The 19396-nt window shown below is 37.7% G+C and overlaps 1 protein-coding gene across 1 annotated transcript in view; it reads left to right on the top strand.

Annotated features, from left to right (window-relative positions):
• Positions 1-16145, top strand: part of POLQ (DNA polymerase theta) — a 94063-nt gene extending 77918 nt beyond the window's left edge. The window contains exons 22-25 of the mRNA XM_040485034.1: positions 2003-2127; positions 11151-11304; positions 14316-14431; positions 15138-16145. Coding sequence (XP_040340968.1) covers positions 2003-2127; positions 11151-11304; positions 14316-14431; positions 15138-15251 — 509 coding nt within the window. The 3' untranslated portion in view covers positions 15252-16145. The remainder of the gene's footprint in view (positions 1-2002; positions 2128-11150; positions 11305-14315; positions 14432-15137) is intronic.
• The last annotated feature ends 3251 nt before the right edge of the window (positions 16146-19396 follow it).

Genomic DNA, 19396 nt, shown 5'->3' with positions numbered 1-19396 from the left:
TAGGGCTCAAACTCACAAATGGTGAGCTCATGACCTGAGCTGAAATCAAGAGTCAAATCCTTAACCAACTGAGCCACCCAGGTGCCCTGATTATGTTAGTTCTTTTTTTTTTAAGTTAATTTTTTATTTTTTTAAAATTTACATCCAAATTAGCATATAGTGCAACAATGATTTCAGGAGTAGATTCCTTAGTGCCCCTTACCATTTAGCCCATCCCCCCCCCCAACAACTCCTCTAGTAACCCTCAGTTTGTTCTCCATAGTTAAAAGTCTCTTCTGTTTTGTCCCCCTCCCTGTTTTTTTTTTGTTTCCCTTCCCTTATGTTCATCTGTTTTGTCTCTTAAAGTCCTCATATGAGTGAAGTCATATGATTTTTGTCTTTCTCTAATTTCACTTAGCATAATAACCTGCAGTTCCATCCACATAGTTGCAAATGGCAAGATTTCATTCTTTTTGATTGCCAAGTAATACTCCATTGTATATAATACCACATTTTCTTTATCCATTAATCCATCAATGGACATTTGGGCTCTTCCCATACTTTGGCTATTATTGATAGTACTGCTATAAACATGGGGGTGCATGTGTCCCTGCAAAACTGCACACCTGTATCCCTTGGATAAATGCCTAGTAGTACAAATGCTGGGTTGTAAGGTAGTTCTATTTTTAGTTTTTTGGGGAAACCTCCATACTGTTTTCCAGAGTGGCTGCACCAGCTTGCATTCCCACCAGCAATGCAAAAGAGATCCTCTTTCTCCGCATCCTCGCCAACACCTGTTGTTGCCTGAGTTGTTAATGTTAGCCATTCTGAGAGGTGTGAGGTGGTATCTCATTGTGGTTTTGATTTGCATTTCCCTGATGATGAGTGATATTGAGCATTTTTTCATGTGTCAGTTGGCCATCTGGATGTCTTCTTTGGAGAAGTGTCTATTCATGTCTTTTGCCCATTTCTTCACTGGATTATTTGTTTTTTGGGTGTTGAGTTTGATAAGTTCTTTGTAGATTTTGGATACTAACCCTTTATCTGATATGTCATTTGCAAATATCTTTTCCCATTCTGTTGGTTGTGTTTTAGTTTTGCTGATTGTTTCCTTCACTGTGCAGAAGCTTTTTATTTTGATGGGGTCCCAGTAGTTCATTTTTGCTTTTGTTTCCCCTGCCTCTGGAGACATGTTGAGTAAGAAGTTGCACAAGATCAAAGAGGTTTTTGCCTGATTTCTCCTTGAGGATTTTGATGGCTTCCTGTTTTACATTTAGGTCTTACATCCGTTTTGAGTTTATTTTTTTTGTCTGGTTTAAGAAAGTGGTCCAGGAGCGCCTGGGTGGCGCAGTCAGTTAAGCGTCCGACTTCAGCCAGGTCACGATCTCGCGGTCTGTGAGTTCGAGCCCCGCGTCGGGCTCTGGGCTGATGGCTCAGAGCCTGGAGCCTGTTTCCAATTCTGTGTCTCCCTCTCTCTCTGCCCCTCCCCCGTTCATGCTATGTCTCTCTCTGTCCCAAAAATAAATAAACGTTGGAAAAAAAAAAAAAAAAAAAGAAAGTGGTCCAGGATCATTCTGCATGTTGCTGTCCAGTTTTCCCAGCACCACTTGCTGAAGAGACTGTCTTTATTCCATTGGATATTCTTTCCTGCTTTGTCAAAGATTAGTTGGCCATACGTTTGTGAGTCCATTGCTGGGTTCTCTATTCTGTTCCATTGATCTGAGTGTCTGTTCTTGTTTCAGTACCATACTGTCTTGATGATTACAGCTTTGTAGTATAGCTTGAAATCTGGGATTGTGATGCCTCCTGCTTTGGGTTTCTTGATTATGTGAGTTCTAAAATCATTTTGTTCCTAACTTTCTGAGTCTACAAAAAGTGAATGAAAGTTTATATGCAAAGATTTGATGATGTGATATAGTGTTAAGAATCATGGTGGGGTTTTGATATATTTCATTATATTGAAGCTAGTGAATGAGATTAAGAATGGACTTTGGTTATAATTATTTTTGTATTTTCTTTGTAGGGATTAATCATTTCATGAGAGAGACAGTGAAGAATTGTAAAAGAGATGGATTTGTTCAGACCATTTTGGGAAGACGTAGATATTTACCAGGAATCAATGACAACAACCCTTATCATAAAGCTCATGTATGTTGAGATTTCTCTGGATTTTTAACTTAATATTTTAATGACATATACTTTTCAACCAAGACTAAACACTGCTAATTTTCCTTTTAGGAATCAGTAGCCTATTAATTGGATCTTCTGTTTCACTAAGGACTTTGAAATAATGGCACATGCCAGTATTTGCTGAATGTAGTCCTTACAGACCAATGTAAATATGAGTTCACTTAATAATACTTCAAATACTTTAAAGACGTTCTGTTTCAGTAAGCCAGTTATTTTTTTAGTTTTGCTAATAAATTATAAATGTAATTCTTACATTTGCTAATTGTTCTTTGTTTCAGATATTGTATACCAATTTGTCATATCACACAAAGTTTCCGATTTTTTCAGATTAGCCCATCATTAAATTGTGGTTCATTCATTTTTGGCTCATTCTACTTGTTTATTTTTTTTATTTTTTTGAGAGAGAGAGAGTGATAGCACACATGCACACATGCAGTGAAGAGGCAGAGGGAGAGGGAGAGATTGAATCTTAAGCAGGTTCCATGCCTAGCGGGAAGCCCCATCATGCCCTGAGCAGAAATTAAGTTAGACACTTAACCGATTGAGCCACCCAGGCTCCCCTTGTTTATTTATTTTAATAACACTGGCTCACCCAAAGTTATTAGGATTTCAAAATATTGAAAAAGGCTATTTTTGTTTCCGATTCTGTGTCTCCCTCTCTCTCTGCCCCTCCCCTGTTCATGCTCTGTCTCTCTCTATCCCAAAAATAAATAAAAAGGTTGAAAAAAAAATTAAAAAAAAAAAAAAGAAAAAGGCTATTTTTAACACCATTTAAAATATTTATTGATGGTATTTACTAAAATTATGATTTAAAGTCTCTGAAATGTTTGGGACCCACAGAAGTATTCTATGCATCTGAACATTTAAATTTCTATTATAGTCCACATCTTCCTATTTCAACTGGTTATATTTTATCTTCTCCAATACTTCTGCATGTCAGTGCCCACTATACATTGTATGTAATGAAAATACCCAGCCCCCCCACAGTGCTAGACTTCTGTCTGGAGCTAGAAATCTTCAGAGCACTAATGTTCTTAAGGACCGTGGAAGAATAGATGGCTTTTTGTTACTTCTTCACTCTGTAGCCTACCATATACACAGACATCAAATATTTATCAGGCTTTTACCATCTCTCTAAATGAGTTGTCCCTTAGGAGTAGATAATTTTCTACTGGTCAGATGGAGCCAGCTAGTGGAAGGCTTTAATGGCAGGCTGAAAATTTTAGACTTGATCTAACAGGAGTTATATTTCTTGGGATTTACATGATTAAAAATGGCGGATAGATTTATTGATGTAAATCAACCATACAAGTTTTTGAAAACTAATATTTTTGTACCTAAAGATGTGAGGGTAAGACTTTACATGCCAAATCCTTAGGAGTTAAAGTTCTGATTCATTATGTTGTTGCTGAGAAAAAAGAAAATTCCAACTCTCAGAATTACGAATAGATATAACCAGATTTAATTTTTGGTTTGCTTTGGTTTGGCTTCACTTTTTGTTTAAAATTTTATTGTATTGAAAAATATACATAGAGAAAGTACAGGAAACAAATGTAAATTTTAGTAAATTATCACAGAACTACACCTGTGTAACTACCACTCAAGTCAAATAGAATATTGTCAGCACCTTAGAAGGTCCCTTGATGACTCCTATTCACTACCCACTGCCTCCCAGAAATAATCACTATCATAATCTAGCCCTATAGTTTTATATATTTTTGATCTCTATGTACATCATATGTTGTATTCTTCTGCCTATAGCTTCTTTCACTCAAAACTGCATAGGCGAGTCATTCATGTCATCTTACATAAAGGTAGCTGTTTTACTTTATGATAGTATCTTTATGATTATACCACAGTTTATCCATTTTTCCATTGATGGGAATTTAGGTTTCCAGTTTGGAGTTATTATGGATATTGCTGATTTGAAAATTCTTATCCAAGGTTCTTGGTGCACATATTTTTCCATTTATGTTTGGTAAAGAACTAGTCTTAGAATTGCTGCTTATCTTCAACTTTAGTAGATAAAGCCAAATTGTTTTTGATGGTGGTTGCAGCAATCTGTCCTCCTTTCAGAAGTGTGTGCAAGTTCTCACTGCTCTGTGTTCTTGCCAACATTTGCTATTAAGGTGATATAATTTTAGCTATTCTGTTGTGTTTAAGGTAGTATCTTGTAGTTTTACTTTGCATTTCCTTGAATACTAATGAGGTAAGTAACTTAACAAATATTTATTAGCTATTACTTAATTCTTTCTTGGAAAAGTGGTTTTTCAAGTCTTCTTTTTCATTTTTTGTTGTTGTTGTTGTTGTTGTTGTTGAGTTGTCGGTCTTTTTCTTATATGTAGGAAAGACATAATGATTACATGTTGGGAAAATAGTCTCTTCCACACTGTATCTTGCCTTTTCATTCTTACTAGTAACTTTAGATGAGGAGAGGGTAATAATTTGGATTAGCCTTTAAATTTTAATTGAGATATAACATGTGTAGTAAAGGGTACAAATCTTAACATGTAAAGTTTAACATGTTTATACCCATATAACCACCGTCCTGTCATGATATGGAACTTTTCCAACACCCTAGAAGGCTTCTTTATGTTCCCTCCAAATCAGTACTATCCACCTCCCACCCCAGCACACACATAAAACTATAGGTTAGTTTTATATGAACTTGATTTTTATTTAAATGCAATCGTACCATGTGTACTCTTGGATCTGACTTTTTTCATTCAAATATAGGTCTGTGAGATTCATGAGTTTCATGTGCAGCTATAGTTCATGTCTTTATTTAGCTGACATAGTAGAAACATACCAACAATTTATCCATTCTAACATTTCATTTCTCCATTGGCAGACATTTGGACTCTTTCCAGGTTTTGCCTATCATTAATAAAGCTGCTATGAACATTCTCACATATGTCTTTTGGTGAACATATGTACCTAATTTCATTACTTTTAGAGTGGAACTGGTGAGTCATAGATTAAGCACATTTATACTTTAGTATATACTGCCTAACAGTTTTACAGAGCAATTACAGAGCAACAATTAACGTTGCCACCAGCTCTGTTTATCTACATTCTTGCCTTGGTTGATATCATTGGTCTTTTTAATTTTAGCTATTCTGGTAACTGTGTAATGGTACCTCATTGTGCTTTCAATTTGCCTTTTTCTGATGACTAATGATGTTTAGCTCCTTTTTTGTTTATGGCTATTTGGATGTCTTCTTTTGTGGAGGGTCTGTTTAAATTTTTTTTTGGACAGTGCCACACCGTCTTAATGATGCAGATTTGCCTTTTCTTTATTTGCCTTTTCATATAACTTGCACAAGCAGCTTGTAAATTTCTATATAAACACAAAATCCTGCTGGGATTTTTTTGAGATTGCCTCGAGTTCATAGATCAAGATGAGTTTGATGGATATATTTATACACTTCAGTTTTCCAGCCCATGAACATGATATATCTGTCCATTTATTTAGGTCTATAGTTTTTAAATTCTCTCAATGTATAGTTTTGGGGAATTAGATTTATCTAGGTATTTGAAACTTTTTGATGCTGTTGCAAGTTGTATCTATTTTTGCTCTTTTCCTTCCTTTTTTACATTTTCTAAGCCTTTGTTGCTGGTACATAGAAATAGTTTTTATTGTTGTTCTTTTGTCTAGAAGCCTTGCAAATATTGTAATTACTAATTCTAATCATTTATCTGTAGATACTTTTAGAAACTCTATCTTCCCAATTATTATCTGCAAAGTAGTTTTTATAACTACTTTTCTAAACTTTGTTCCTTTTATTACTTTTGTTTGACTTATAAGCCAGGACAGTGTTGAATACAAGTAGTGATAGTGAGCATCTTTACCTCTTTTCTGATCTCAGAGGGGAATTTTAAACATTCACTGCTATGTAGAACTTTCCTTTAGGTTTATTAGTGCCTTTGTCAGATAAAGTAAGCTCCCTTATATATTTGCGTGCAGGGCATAGAGGTTCTGTCATACCTGCTCACTTCTGCTCTTGTAGTGCAAATACAGTCATAGACAGTACATAAATGGGTGACTGTGTGGTTGTGTTCCAATCAAACTTTATTTACAGAAATAGAAGCTAGGCCACATTTGGCCTGCAGGCTGTAGTTTGCTCAGCCCTGGTCTAACTGTCTTTGATGTAATCTGCCTTTCTTCTCTAGGTTGATTTCCATACAATATTTTTCTTTCTGTCTGGTTTACAGTAGATTTTCTGTGATAAACCTAAATTGCGTGTGTGTTTTTAATTTACGTGTTTCTCTGTGGATATGTGTGTTTGATTGATCCATTAAGAGTGTTAGGACTTTTTCAATCTGTGGCTTGATATCTTTTGTTGATTTTAGAAGATTTTTAGTCATTTCTTCTTTAATTATTGCTTCATTACATTCTCTCCTCTCTTTCTGGGACTCCTATTATAAAAATTTTAAACCTTTTTAAAAAATTCCTCATGTTTCATTTCCTCTGTTTGGCTCTTTCCATGTTTATATTTCATCATGCTAAATTCTGGATTTTTCTTCAAACTTATCTTTCAATTTACTGATTTTCAATTTGCTATTGAACCCAACTATTAAGCTTTTCTATTCAAAGTGATATAGAACTTTTCCACAACTCCATAAGGCTTCTTTATCCTCCCTCCACATCAATACCATCCCCCTTCCCCCACCCTTCCATACACACACACCCAACTACAGGGAAGGTATTATTTAAGTGCTTTAAGTTCTGTTTTTTTTTTTTTTTTCCTGGCTCAGATTGATTTTTTTTTTTTAGTTGGAGTATAATTAATATATAGTATTATATTAGTCTCAGGTGTATGATATAATGATTCAACAATTCTATGCATTTCTCAGTGCTCATCAACCTAAGTGTACTCTTAATCCCCTTTATGTATTTCATCCTCACACCCTCCCCTCTGCCCCCGGCAACCACCAGTTTGTTCTGATTTTTCTTTGTTTTGTTTCTTAAATTCCACATATGGGTAAAATCATACAGTATTTGCCTTTCTCTGATTCACTTATTTCACCTTGTATTATACCCTCTAGGTCCATCTATGTTGTTGCAAATGGCAAGATTTCATTCTTCTTTTTTATGGCTAAGTGATATTCTATTGTATACATTACCACATCTTCTTTATCCATTCAACTATGGATGGACACTTGGATTGCTTCCATATGTTGGCTATTGTAAATAATCCTGCAATAAACATAAGGGTCCATACATCTTTTTGAATTAGTGTTTTTGTTTTCATTTGGTAAATATCCAGTAGTGGAATTACTGGATTATATGGTAGTTCAATTTTTAGTTGTTTTGAGGAATCTCCATACTCTTTTCCACAGTGGCTGCACTATTTTGCATTCCCACCAACAGTGCATGAGGATTCCTTTTTCTCCACATTCTCAGCAATGCTTGTTCTTGTCTTTTTGACAAAATGCAACATCAATTCATAATAAAAACTGTCAACAAAGTGGATTTAGAGGGAACTTACCTCAGCATAATAAAAGCCATGTGTGGAAAAACCCACAGCTAGCATCATACTCAATGGTGAAAAACTGAGAACTTTTCCTCTAAGATTAGGAACAAAACAAGGATGCCCACTCTCACGCTTTTATTCAACATAGTACTAGAAGTCTTAGCCACAGCAATCAGACAAGAAAAAGAAATAAAAGTCATCCAAATTGGTAAGGAAGAAGTAAAACTTATTTGCAGATCACATGATACTGTATATAGAAAACTATAAAGACTCCACCAAAAAAGTACTGGAACTGTTAAATGAATTCAGTGAAGTCACAAGATACAAAACTAATTTACAGCAATCTGTTGCATTTCAATACACTAACAATGAAGTAACAAAAAGAGAAATTAAGGAAATAATCCCATTTACAACTACACTAAAAATAATAAAATACCTAAAAATAAACTAAACCAAGGAGATGAAAGACCTTTACTCTGAAAATTATAAAATGTTGATGAAAGAAATTGAAGATGACACAAACAAATGGAAAGATATTTCATGCTCATGGATTGTAAGAACAGATATTGTTAAAATGTCCATACGACTCAAAGCAATCTACAGATCAATGCAATCCCTGTCAAAATATTAACAGCATTTTTCACAGATCTAAATAATCCTAAAATTTGTGTGGAACCACAAAGACCCCACATAGCTAAAGCAATCTTGCAAAAGAAGAACTAAGCTGGAAGTATCACAATCCCAGATTTCAAGATAATACTTCAAAGCTGTAGTAAGTTCTGTTATTTTTATTTTTCAGTTATAGAGTTTCCACTCTGCTCTTATTTTATGGTATTTGACTTTTTGCTGAAATATTCAATTTCATCTTTTATTTTCTTGAATATATTTTACTTTGCTTTATAGTCTAATAAATTTGATAATAGTTTATAGTATAATTAAAGTCTTGAACTTGTATCCCTGTAGTCTGTTCCTATTGCCCTTTGTTTTTCTTAGTTTTCTACAAAAATAGATATATTGTCTCAACTCCTTTTTGTCCTGGTGACTTTTTATTGAGTGTCAAATGTTGTTTATAAATGACTGTGGGTATAATTTGAAGCTTGTATGATAATGTTACCTTTATTCAGAAGATTTATATTTGCTTTTGGCAGGAGATTAGAATGATCAACAATATAGGGTTACTTTGATCTAATTTCAGGAATAGAAATGATTTAAAGCAAGGATGTTAAGACCAGACTATTTCTAATTTATCTTTTTCTTAGGGTGTTAGTTTTGAAGTGGCAAGTTGATGGTTTACTAGCCCTCCTACTTCATGACCCTTGTTTGTTCCCCAGACCCCTCAAAACCATTAAGCTCTGCTCAAAGATTCTTTCAGCTGCCTCTTCTGGAAACTGTTGATGTCCCTGAGAGAAATGGTGGCCTCCAACGCCAGGGTTTTCTTTCTCTCTTAGCTCTCTAGGTTCTATAATTTTTCATTTCCTTTTTAATCATCTGATTCAAAGAGGTGTTCTCCATGCAGCTTTTCTGGTTGTTATCAGTGGGAGGGTTTGTCCTAATGGACTAATCTCCTATTACCAGAAACCTATATTTTTTATGTACATGAGAAAACCTTGGTCATGAGGGGACTGAGATTGTAAGACACAAAGCCGAAGACTGCCAAGTTTTTTTTTTTTATTTTAGAAGAGAATCAGGGAAGTATAATATCATGAGAGTGAATTATATATCTTAGTTTTATTTTTATGCTTGCTTATGTCACAGTAAAAACCACCCAAAAATTTCAATGGCTTATAATAAGAAGCTTTATTTTTAATTCACGCTAGACTTAAGCTCTTGGTTGACTGTGGCTTTACTCCATATTTTCTTCATTCTGGAATTCAGAATGAAGGAAAAGTCTCTGGGATAAGCCTTTTTGTGTGTGTGTGTGACAATGTTGGGTAGCTCTTAAAACTTCTTAGATGGGGCTTATGTCAATTTTAGTCACATTCATTCAGCAAAATAAATCAAGGTCAACAGTTTAGAGTGAACAACACTTGAAATTATATGGCATTGGGTGGGGCAGCAAGTAATAGCAACAATAACACAGTCCACTACACAGAGGAGAGGAGTCAGTAGAACTCTGAAATTTAATCATTCTTAAAGCAATGACAACTGAATGGGTTTAGAGTGGATTTGTCAGCATCTGATGAAAAAATAATTTTAAAAAATGTTTAGGGACACCTGGGTGGCTCAATTGGTTGAGCATCTGATTTCGGCTCAGGTCATGATCTCGTGGCTCATGAGGTCAAGCCCTGAATTGGTCTTGCTGCTGTCAGCTCAGAACCTGCTTCAGATCCTCTGTTGCCCCCTCTGTCTGGCCCTCCCCTACTCATGCTGTCTCTCAAAAATGAATAAACATTGGGGCGCCTGGGTGGCGCAGTCGGTTAAGCGTCCGACTTCAGCCAGGTCACGATCTCACGGTCCGTGGGTTCGCTCCCTGCGTCAGGCTCTGGGCTGATGGCTCAGAGCCTGGAGCCTGTTTCCGATTCTGTGTCTGCCTCTCTCTCTGCCCCTCCCCCGTTCATGCTCTGTCTCTCTCTGTCCCAAAAATAAATAAACGTTGAAAAAAAATAAATGTTTAAAAAAATGAATAAACATTAAAAAAAAGTCTATCTCTTTAGTAGGTATTTACTATACTAGGAGTTGGTTGTAGTCCAGGTAACAGGGAACTAGAGAATACATCTCAAGTTACATAGATCCGTCCAGTGTGTAGACCCCTCCCACTTTCTGAGAGCTTTTGGGAGAGTAGGCATGGTATTCATGGATAGGTTCTACTTTGGATATTAAACCAGATGTCCATCCCTGCTGCCTTAGGATCATCACTTTTAGCAGCTGTGGTAGCAAGAGTTTTGGGTAAGTTCTAACTTAATATCTAGGAATCTAGGGTCTGCATTTTTACTAGCAGCTAATGATTAGCTCCAGCAGCTCATTAAAAAGCTCTGATTCATACCAGAGGGCTCCTGACCTGCTGGGGCCAAACCCTACATAGGACCAACAAACCACTGATATGGGGAATGTGTTTGGAACATTCTAACTCACATCACAAAGAATGTATTCTACTTATATCTGTTTAAGATTAAGAGGAGTTACTTTTCAAGGAATAGGTCTTTTAGAATGAACAGCTAGAACATTGATGATATATGTTTATAAAATAATTTTGAGTTGCTAAATACATTTTAAGTGTAATGCAGTTTTTGATTCTGAGTGTTGAAGATTTCTAAACTGAAGCCATCTGACCTTCTTCTGTTTAGTCTGTTCTCATGGGGACGATAGCCCAGAATCTAGAGCCCTGGATCATTCTAGTTGCTATTCTTAAGATGCAGTTTAATAGTTGATGTCTTGGGTCACATCTTGGTCTAGATTTCCAGTCTGGTTACAGATGTAAGCACTGATCTGTGGACACTAAAAGCAGGTATGAAACAATGTTGGTATATCTAATGGAGCACCTGTTATTGTTACTGTTTTTCATAGGCTGAGCGTCAGGCCATCAACACAACAGTCCAAGGTTCAGCAGCTGATATCGTCAAAATAGCCACAGTTAACATTCAGAAGCAATTAGAGACCTTGCACTCAACCTTCAAATCCCATGGTCATCGGGAGGGTATGCTCCAAAGCGACAGAACAGGTTTGTTCACAAACGAGGACCCTGCTGTAACATTAAGATTAACGGTATCAGAAAAGACAAAGGGAAGTATTTTTATATATTAATTCTCAGCATTTTTCATGCATTTTGATCTCATGATGTTTTTACACTCTTAGAATTACTAAGGGTCCCAAAGAACTTTATGTAGGTTATATATAGTAATATTTACCATATTAGAAATTTAAACAGGGAATTCAAAAACATATATTAATGTTTAAAAATAATAACAAATAATAAACTCACTACATGTTAGCATAAGTAATATATTTTCATAGAAACAACTACATGTTTTAGAACAAAAGAAAATTGGTGATATTTACGTTTCTGCAAGTCTCTTTAATGTCTGGCTTAAGAGAAGACATTTGGATTTCTGCATTGGATTCAGACATTTGGATTTGTTGCAATCTCACCTGCCCTGTAACCTCTGGAAAACCCTCTATAGTCTTGGGTGATAATGTCCCAGTTTGTGGGAGACGGATGGGTTTCCTAGGATATGGGACTTTTAGTAGTAAATCCAGGCTAACTGGTCCCTTTGTTGTACTTATGAGAGAAGGAGGCTGGAAAAGGAAAATAACCTGAGTGTTATTATGAAAATAGTTTTGGCTTTGCAGATACTTTGAAGGTGTCTTAGGGATCCTCTTGTCCTTAGATAGCACCTTAAGAATATGTTGATTTTCCAATTCATCACCTTCCATGTTCTCTCTCAAGTCTGGGAATATATTCTGAGCTGACTTCCTTATCACAACATTTCTTTGCCAGTATTGTTGTCTCTTCTTGTTCTTATTTTACTAAGTTCTCTCCTTGTTGCTTGGATAGATTATTTCTTGTTCTAACAAGTAGATTCCTTTCTCTGTTTGTCCCATGTCCATACTTTTGCTTTAAATACCATTTCAGTGTGATTGAGATTACCAAACCATGACTGCAGCCAAGTTTTAAATTTTCCTGGGAAGAAGTTAAGGTTTTGGGCATAAAGGAGAAGAATCAGTTCTATTGGAGATGGGGCAGAAAATGTGAGATCAGCTGTTGAGGATGGAATTTGCTGTTTCTAGGAGAGACATATAAATATGTTATAGAGAATAATATAGTCAGTTACACAGATAATAAAGATGTTCATTTCTACATACAAAAAATACACAGATATGAAGACTTGCCCACCAAATGCGGATTGTTAATTTTATTGTCTTCTCTCTCCCCCATATATCTAAGGCTACTCGTTTAACATTTTGTGTGTGGGAGTCAATGTGCACACATACTGCACACACACACCACACACATTCTCTTTGTCTTTATAGAGAGAATATATGATCAAACTTATTTAGGGAATAACACTGTACTATGTGCTTTAGAGGATTTGGGAGTAAAAGTTATCAACCTCTTTACATTTAAACTCTAAAGAAAAGAAGGGAAGATATGATTCCTGACTGAAATATTTCTGTAACTCTTCACAGCAGAGTGATGCAGTATCTGAATGAGGATATAGACAAGAACAACAGCCTTTAGAGTGGGTGGAAAGCAATGTGGGTATGTCACTGAGGATACATCCTGATGCCATGCTGGGTTAAAAGTAGTGGTAGGTTAGTGGGATCAAAGGGAGCTGAACCTGAGGAAGCAGACCACACCAGGAACAGGAAGATCGTAGCATTCAGAGTCAGAAGCCAAATAACTAGGAGAAATCAAGAGAAGGAAGGTATGGTGACTAGAAAGCAGAAAAGCATCCTGACAACCAGTGATGTGAGATAAGTGGGCCCGGTGGGGCAGAGCAGATTTCAGTTAGATGCACAGCCTTGCAGCACTGATATGGAAGCATCTTGCCACAGCCTCATCTACCTTTGTTCTCTTACCCTCTAAGAGCCACCTGTGAGAAAACTTGGGCTGCAGACAGTGACAGCTAAAGAATCCTCTCTGAGAGAAGCACGAGATATGAGGAAGATAGTGTTTGTGCTGCCGAGAAGAATCAGTAGGAAATTGGGGTGGCAGAAAGGAAGGACTGCTGTGAGCTATGGGCAAATGATTAAAGGCAGTTACTCTAAAGGTATTATTGTGGGACCTTATCTTAGTGATCACTGGGACATTATTTGTACCACCAGGCTCAGCTTGTTAGGAAATAGTAACTGAGTCTGATATAGTGGAGTTACAGGTTCTTTTGAGAGTCTACTGAAAGATCATCTCCACAGAAAAATGTACAGGTATAGACTCTTACATATAACTTCAAGGGATTCATACAGTCTCTGAAGTCTTCATCTGAACCCTAGGTTTAGAATTACTTGTCTACAGTGTTTGGTCCAGTTGGGAAAGCACCAGTTCTACCACAGTGACGCTGCTGGCCATAAAAATGTGGCAGCAAATGTTCTTCTTATAATACACTGCCTAATGACAATACCAGTTCACTTTCCTGGAGCATGGATCAGGGCCCATACTACTCTGGTGCTATTACCAGAGTTGGTAGTGAGGGTGCCATGGAAAGTGAAGATGTAGGTTGTTTTATAAGAAATAAATTAGATGGCATTTGGAGCAGAGTTCTTCAAACTCCATTTACTGACTGTTAGATTCCTCCTTTATGGGAGGAAGTTGATGGAGATTTGAGTTTACCTGATAGGTCAGCAGTCAGCAAGTAGATATTTTCCTAGTAGTTCTAAATCTCATGTGTTTTAATCTCTTGATTAAAAATTCCCAGAGTTTCGGGGCGCCTGGGTGGCGCAGTCGGTTAAGCGTCCGACTTCAGCCAGGTCAGGATCTCGCGGTGCGTGAGTTCGAGCCCCGCGTCGGGCTCTGGGCTGATGGCTCAGAGCCTGGAGCCTTGTTTCTGATTCTGTGTCTCCCTCTCTCTCTGCCCCTCCCCCGTTCATGCTCTCTCTCTCTGTCCCCAAAATAAATAAAAACGTTGAAAAAAAAATTAAAAAAAAATTCCCAGAGTTTCTCAAAATCCCTAAAAAATGATTCTTTTATGGTACAGTGACACGCTGATCAGTTTTATCCCTTTCTTCGTGGCACAGGATTGTTACCAAAAAGAAAACTGCAAGGGATGTTCTGTCCGATCAGAGGAGGCTTCTTCATCCTTCAACTCCATGATGAGCTCTTATATGAAGTGGCAGAAGAGGATGTTGTTCAGGTATTTTTGCAGTGGTTGTGCCCATTTCATAGAATGCTAAGACGCTGTAGATCAGGTTAAGATGCATGAGATTTCTGGAATCCTTCCTTAGTCCCAGGATGGGACTATATATATAGCTATATAAATGTTGAGTCCTAAAGGGCTGAGAAAGAGCTAAGAGTGCTCGGTTTCATACTCCTATTTATTTTTATTTTTATTTATTTAATTTGAGAGAGAGTATGTGTGTGAGAGGGGGAGAGGAGCAGGGGTGAAGAGGGAGAGAGAGAGGGAGGGAGAGAGAGAATGAATCTTAAGCAAGCTCCATGCTTAATGCAGAGCTCGACTCAGGGATCCATCCCACGACCCTGGGACCATGACCTGAGCTGAAATCAAGAGTCAGATGCTCAACTGACTGAGCCACCAGGTGCCCTTCATACTCCTTTTAAAAGAAACTTTTGATGCAGGGCTGTTTTTCTTTGGGAGAAGTTAGATGAGAGTTTGGAGCTCTGCCATGAGGGTTTAAAAACTTAGCATTCCCAAAGAAACTGATAGAGCCCTGCTCTTCAATGCAGACCAGTTTGGGATGGCTGGCTCTTTTTGGATTTTGAGTTTTAAGCACCATGAGGTGAAGAGCTCTAGTCTGGCTTATCACCTCAGTGGGTGGGTTGGGAAACATTCTTTGATTGGGAGAAGAGTTTGTTAACCTCTTTTTTTTTTTTCTTTGTAGGTAGCTCAGATTGTCAAGAATGAAATGGAAAATGCCGTAAAACTTTCTGTGAAACTGAAAGTGAAAGTGAAAATAGGTGCGAGCTGGGGAGAGCTGAAGGACTTTGATGTGTAATTGTATGGCTAAATCCTCTGGGGAAGCCTGGTGTAGGTACAACTTACCCTTTCACCTATTTCAGGAAAACCAACTCTCAAATCTTGATGGACTTGGGATAGTAATTTTAGTGAGAGTTTCAAAATGTATATCAGAGTTTATTCTCTATAGCATAAAAAAAAACTTTTTTGAGGCAAAATACCAAGTTTAACAATTATATTTATTCTCAAAGAGAATGTATGAAGTTGCCTTTTATAGTTCTGTGTGGCTCTAATCAGGTTCAGAACACATGACTGAAACATGCACTTAGCACTTTGGGTCCTCATCTGTCTGGTTGAGCATGATGGCTCAATGACTGCTGTCTCTGGGGCATTTTCAGCTCTGTCCAGGATGCAGACACTTGTGATGTAGACACCAGCAGGAACCATTGGCAGATAGGGATTTGGTTTCTTATATACCGCCATGCTTAGGCATTCTGGTGATTTTTCTCTAATATCAACTTAAGACTAGTGGAGCTGTATTTCTATGCAGCATTGGCTAATAAATTCTGAACTCTATAAAGAGGTAGACTCGATATGGGTGCAGTCTAGGAATGGATTTTCATGAAATGGTGTTTCTTCTTCCTTTTCCTTCCTCAGTTCATTCAATGAATGTGTTTGCAATACTTAGGTATTATAAAATAAGCTACACCTCTTCAAGAGGCATCCTGTTCTGTAAAATCAGATGTTTATACTACAGTTTAATATAATACTGCCAGAGAAAGAAGACACCCCTGTATCCATCTCCTACTGCCTCTTTCTGTGTTTGTGGCATGGTGAGAATACCCATGCTGAAGACATTATCTTTTATAATCAGTCAGAGGTGTATAACTGACTTTTTTGCTGTTGAAATAAAATGAATTTATAAGAAACTTTATATCGGTAGTTTTATTTTTAATTCAAAAAAATTTTTTTAATGTTTATGTATTTTTGAGAGACAGAGGGCAAGCAGGGGGAGGGACAGAGAGAGAAGGAAACACAGAATCTGAAGCAGGCTCCAGGCTCTGAGTGTCAGCACAGAGCTCAACACAGGGCTTGAACTCACCAACTGTGAGATCAGCACCTGAGCCAAAGTCGGATGCTTAACCAGCTGAGCAACCCAGGTGCCTCTCAGTTTTTAAAATTGTGTTTCATCTAAGAGTATCTGAAACCTGTGTTCCTAGTATTTATTCTAGGATTTGCATTGTTCAGTTTGTTCAACAACATCTGTGCACATAGGAAATGTTTCTTTTATTCTTTTTTTTTTTTTCAACGTTTATTTATTTTTGGGACAGAGAGAGACAGAGCATGAACGGGGGAGGGGCAGAGAGAGAGGGAGACACAGAATCAGAAACAGACTCCAGGCTCTGAGCCATCAGCCCAGAGCCCGACATGGGGCTCGAACTCACGGACCGCGAGATCGTGACCTGGCCGAAGTCGGACGCTTAACCGACTGCGCCACCCAGGCGCCCCATGTTTCTTTTATTCTTTTTTTGTTCTTCCTTTCTTTTTTTTTTTTTAATATATGAAATTTATTGTCAAATTGGTTTCCATACAACACCCAGTGCTCCTCCCAAAAGGTGCCCTCCTCAATACCCATCACCCACCCTCCCACCCCCCATCAACCCTCAGTTTGTTCTCAGTTTTTAACAGTCTCTTACGCTTTGGCTCTCTCCCACTCTAACCTCTTTTTTTTTTCTTCCCCTCCCCCATGGGTTCCTGTTAAGTTTCTCAGGATCCACATAAGAGTGAAACCATATGGTATCTGTCTTTCTCTGTATGGCTTATTTCACTTAGCATCACACTCTCCAGTTCCATCCATGTTGCTGCAAAGGGCCATATTTCATTCTTTCTCATTGCCACGTAGTACTCCATTGTGTATATAAACCACAATTTCTTTATCCATTCATCAGTTGATGGACATTTAGGCTCTTTCCATAATTTGGCTATTGTTGAGAGTGCTGCTATGAACATTGGGGTACAAGTGCCCCTATGCATCAGTACTCCTGTATCCCTTGGATAAATTCCTAGCAGTGCTATTGCTGGGTCATAGGGTAGATCTATTTTTAATTTTCTGAGGAACCTCCACACTGCTTTCCAGAGCGGCTGCACCAATTTGCATTCCCACCACCAGTGCAAGAGGGTTCCCGTTTCTCCACATCCTCTCCAGCATCTATAGTCTCCTGATTTGTTCATTTTGGCCACTCTGACTGGCGTGAGGTGATACCTGAGTGTGGTTTTGATTTGTATCTCCCTGATGAGGAGCGACGCTGAACATCTTTTCATGTGCCTGTTGGCCATCCGGATGTCTTCTTTAGAGAAGTGTCTATTCATGTTTTCTGCCCATTTCTTCACTGGGTTATTTGCTTTTCGGGTGTGGAGTTTGGTGAGCTCTTTATAGATTTTGGATACTAGCCCTTTGTCCGATATGTCATTTGCAAATATCTTTTCCCATTCCGTTGGTTGCCTTTTAGTTTTGTTGGTTGTTTCCTTTGCTGTGCAGAAGCTTTTAATCTTCATAAGGTCCCAGTAATTCACTTTTGCTTTTAATTCCCTTGCCTTTGGGGATGTGTCGAGTAAGAGATTGCTACGGCTGAGGTCAGAGAGGTCTTTTCCTGCTTTCTCCTCTAAGGTTTTGATGGTTTCCTGTCTCACATTCAGGTCCTTTATCCATTTTGAGTTTATTTTTGTGAATGGTGTGAGAAAGTGGTCTAGTTTCAACTTTCTGCATGTTGGTGTCCAGTTCTCCCAGCGCCATTTGTTAAAGAGACTGTCTTTTTTCCATTGGATGTTCTTTCCTGCTTTGTCAAAGATGAGTTGGCCATACGTTTGTGGGTCTAGTTCTGGGGTTTCTATTCTATTCCATTGGTCTATGTGTCTGTTTTTGTGCCATGTTTCTTTTATTCTTAATCAGTTATCAGAAGAGCTCTTTTATATTCACTAACTAGAATTTTTTAAAAGACAGTTGCTTTATAAACAAAGTGTAATATACTATTACACAAAATACTCAGATATGCCTTTTGGGGGATGAGAAGGAATGGGCAGGAGATGGCACAGATAAGAGGGAAGTTATAGCATTATTCTTGAGTTTTTTCTGTATTCACTTCCACCATCTTTCTCAGAGAGAAAAGTGGTAGTGCTGTCATTGTTCAGATGATCTTGAGATGCGGCACAAGAGAAGGCTCATTCTGTTTACTTGTGAGTATTCTCCAAGTATGAGTGTGGATATATAGGTCATCTCCACCTGATTTTCTGCAGCATTTGCTCCGTATGTGTAGTCACATGCATTTTCTCTTCCTTTTGATTTATCAGCTGGACTTAAAACAAACAGCTCTTGCTTTGCATGACTCAATTATGCACAAATTCCACTTACCATAGTTTACTTAAGTAACACTAGTGCCCCTAATAACACAACTGAAATTTTACTTACCATGGTATTATAACTGAGTAATTGCATAAAGTTCAAACGTCACTTTTCAGTCCACAAATCATTATGTAAACAACAGATGAGCACTGTGGTAAGCAGAATGCACCCCCCCCATCCCCATCCTAACTCCTCAAACCTATGAACACGTTATATTACATGTTAAAAGGGACATTGCTGATGTGATTAAGTTAGAGACCTTGAAATGGGAAGATTATCTGGGTGGTTCCAGTATAAACACAGGCTCCTTATAGGAGGAAGACAGGTGGTCAAAGAGGAGGATTGTGAAGATGGAAACAGAGTTAGACTGAGATTTGAAGACATTGCATTGCTGACTTTAAGGATGGAGGAAGGGTCCATGAGCCAAGAAATGCAGGCAGTCTCTAGAAACCGGAAGAGGCAATGGAATAGAAATGGATTCTCCTCTACAACCACCAGAAGGGATATAGCCCTACCAATTCCCTGATTTTAACCCAATAAGACCATATCGGAGTTCTGACTTGCAAAAGTGTAAGATAATAATCTGTGTTTGTTTGTTTTTCAGTTTTATTGAGATATAATTGACAGAGCATTGTATAAGATTAAGGTGTACAGCGTAGTGACATATACTGTGAACTGATTATCAAAATAAGTTAACATCCGGGGTGCCTGGGTGGCTCAGTCGGTTGGGTGTCCAACTTCGGCTATGGTCATGATCTCGCGGTTGGTGAGTTCCAGCCCTGCAT

Source organism: Herpailurus yagouaroundi, unplaced genomic scaffold, assembly GCF_014898765.1.
Source record: "Herpailurus yagouaroundi ecotype Mexico unplaced genomic scaffold, PumYag 162, whole genome shotgun sequence".
NCBI classification, from domain to species: domain Eukaryota; kingdom Metazoa; phylum Chordata; class Mammalia; order Carnivora; family Felidae; genus Herpailurus; species Herpailurus yagouaroundi.
This window is presented reverse-complemented; position numbering and strand designations above follow the sequence as displayed.